The following is a 3,275-nucleotide window of genomic DNA, read 5'->3' on the forward strand; positions in this document are numbered from 1 at the left end:
GATGAATGCATGCTGAATTGTCCCCCCCCCCGCCCCATCATTTTAAATTTCCCATTTCATCAATTTTACAATATGAAGACAAACCGAAGACACAGCAAAATACTCTACAGCAGTGTGGGGTGGGAACGTCATGTTCCAAAGCTGCAGATACCAACATCAAATGGGTCACCTGGATGTAATGCATTCAATACCTCCTCTTTCATTTTATACACAACTCATCAGGGGTTTCCCCACGCTCTTCCTGTTTTGGTGACAACTACATTTTCACTCCTGATGACAAATGGTCCCCAGGACACAGAGTGAATCTCCTTTGTGGGGCTTGCAACAAAAACCTAAAAAAGGGGGGAAAACGAGGCGCTGGACATAAAACTTCGGTCAGCGGAAAGAAGCCATTAGTTGTTTGATGGCTTGGGGTCCAAAATGGGGGGCCCCTCAAAGATAAGGGGGTCTCCTAGATAGAGAAATCCACATGCGATAGAACCAATAAGAGCCAAAACCTCGTAGGAGTCCAAAGTCTTTTACACTATAAAAGTAACCGATGGCTAATGCGTTTTGGGGACCGGAAAATCCCCCTCGATAAGGGCTTACTAGCTAGATTCCACAATATCTCCTGCAACAGATTCCATTGTTCACAAGTCCATTTAATATTTCGACACATTGTTTAAAGGAGAACTATGGGGTCAGTGTTTTTCCCCATAGATCTCCTTAGGGTAACGGGAGGACACAAACTAGCGTCCTCCCGTCACCCTAAGCTCAGTATATAGGGAGCTACAGCTCGCGGTATACTGAGACGCCGCAGCCGGAGCGGATCCCGACATGGACGTCGGGATCCGCCCAGCTGCGTGAGTGACAGCTGGCTCTGCCTATCTAGAGGCAGAGCCAGCTGTACCCGCTCCCTCCCCCGTCCGTTCCGCCAGTCAGCGCTGGCAGATCGGAGCGGGGAGAGGGGAATCCAGCCCCTCCCCCTGTCACGGCAGAGAGCCGTGACAGGATCGAGAGGTGAGCGAATGCCGGTATGTGTTCGCTCACCTCCCGATCTACTGAGCCGACCTGTGACAGTCTAAAGGCCGTGACACACTGCACGCGAAGCAGCGCGGAGCGGGGGCGCGCTGCCTTTGCGAGCAGTGTGTCATGTAATTTTCTGCTCGGCACCTCAGCTTGCGAGAGCTCGCGGAGCTGAGCGTGCCGAGATGAACAATTTCAACTTCAGCCAATCGGCTCGCGCGTATAAACCAGCGCGTCGCGATGCGACAGCTGGCAGGTTGTTACGGACGAGCCGATTGGCTGAAGGTGCCGTCAATCATCTGACTGCACTCAGCTCACACACTGCACGCAAAGCTCCTTGCCGGATAGCTTTGCTTCGCTCTGCACTCATCTCATAGTTCTCGTTTAAGTCCTGATGAAGGGGGGAGTTTTTGGCCCCCCTAAACACATTGGCTACCTGACACTTTTTGTGGAATCAGTAAAAGGCCCCTAAGGCGCGGTTTTGGCGCTCATATCGGTTCCATCACACAAGCAATAAAAACCTTACGGGTTCTAACCACTTACTACTTTATCCAAAATAAAAAATATCACATTTTTGGATTCAGAGACAGTAACAATTCCATGCGTTTCAGTTGGTTGCAAGTAGAACGCGAAAGGAAAAAAAAAAAAAAAATGAAAGCCACGGTCTTACCTTTCGAATCTTTCCTCTGGTCCTGTAGAGCCAGGTCTGCGAGCTCGCTGAGTAGAGCAATCCCATGGATCCCTGAGCTGGAGGGTAAGGACGACGCTTCAATTGGACAGAAGGGCCCCTTGTCCTCTATGGAGGGCAGTTCTCCCAGAGAGATGCTGGCTGCTATGAGGGCTTCCAGGCTATAGAGGGGCTCTTGGTGGTCGGTGACCGGCGGCGAGCAAGGTGCCGGAGATGTGAACAGCTCCTCCTCTTCCACCCGAGCTCCTCCCATCTCCAAATGTTCCGCCACGTCCTGTAACAACGCCTGATCTACAGCGTCGCCCTTCAAGTCCTCCTCCTCTTCGGCAGCGACGGGGACAGCGGGTGACCCCACCAAAACATTTGGCAGCTGTTCCGTAGACGCGGCCTGGAAGCCGCAACGGTCCTCGCGCCCTCCCGCCGCCTCCTCCTCGACCGAGGCGGTTTCAGATTCCGCTGGTTCCTCCGCCTTTGCGTCTTCCTTAGGCTCGTCCAGGCTCTCGCCAATTGGGGCTTGCGCGCACTCCGGGGACTTCGGGGCTTCTTGGCTACATAGCTCGCTCAGGTCCGTCTCCCCTAACCGGGGCAACTCCTCGCTGGACTCCAGCGGGTCCTCCATGACGGACATGCTGCAGGGGGATTTTTTGGAGGGGGTAAACGTCCTGGACTGCTCGGGTTCTGCCGCCGTGGATGCCGTTTGCATAGTTTCGGGGTCAGCAGGGTCCGCGGAGTGCACGTGGCGGGGAGACGGAGAGGTATAGGACTGGACGACATCTGGGTAGGTGTATCCGGGAGGCAGATCTGCAGAAAGAAGAAGAATATGTAGATCACATGCTTTATACTTTTAGGCAAAAACACAGAAGTTCATCAGCATTTTTGGTGACCTAACTCTGGATAGCAAAAAATTAAAAAAAATGGGGGTGGGGGTGGGTTACTGAAACAGCCCATCTATGGGGCCATGCATTTACAGACCATCTATAGCCACATTTCTTTCTCCCCATTGGGAAGACTTTCCTTCACTTCCTGCTCTGGAGACAATACAGAAAGTGAAAGTAAAAATAATTCCAAAGTAAGAGAACCTCTTCTTTTAGACAGTTGTCACTGGAGCATAGCTCCCTATAGGAAGATTTCCCCTCTGTAGCTGCTCGTGGCATCTAACAATTTGGATTCCCCATCACTTCCTGCCCCGGTGACAATGTCACCAAAACGAATAGAGAAGATGAATCTCCAGCAAGGAAACCCGAAGCAGAAAATAGGCGGATTCCATGAAGTACTAAAATTCAATAGAGACCAATGTTTTGGGGAACACCAAGGACCACTTTCTCAAGCATACTACCTTAAGAAAAGGTGACACCCCACCCAACCGTTGGTCTCCATGGAAGCTTGGTAAGCCATGGAAGCCATTTGTTACTTTGTCACTACCTGTGGCCACGCCTCCTCCTCCCACAAGGCAATGGGAGCTATAAAGAACACTCAATATGGAAGAGTAATAATCCCTCGTTGGCCATTCCGAAACAAAAGACCTTACCGCCGCAAGTCTCCCCCCCCCCCCCCCCCCCCCGGGTCCAGGACTTTGGAGGCC

At 52.0% G+C, this 3,275-nt stretch overlaps 1 protein-coding gene across 1 annotated transcript in view; it reads right to left on the reverse strand.

Annotated features, from left to right (window-relative positions):
- BAHCC1 (BAH domain and coiled-coil containing 1) overlaps positions 1 to 3,275 on the reverse strand; it is a 103,562-nt gene that overhangs the window by 40,102 nt on the left and 60,185 nt on the right. The window contains 1 exon segment of the mRNA XM_018568741.1: positions 1,676 to 2,494. Within this exon segment, the coding sequence (XP_018424243.1) occupies positions 1,676 to 2,494 (819 nt within the window).

This window comes from Nanorana parkeri, unplaced genomic scaffold, assembly GCF_000935625.1.
Source record: "Nanorana parkeri isolate BGI_ZX_2015 unplaced genomic scaffold, ASM93562v1 scaffold1237, whole genome shotgun sequence".
Taxonomy (NCBI): domain Eukaryota; kingdom Metazoa; phylum Chordata; class Amphibia; order Anura; family Dicroglossidae; genus Nanorana; species Nanorana parkeri.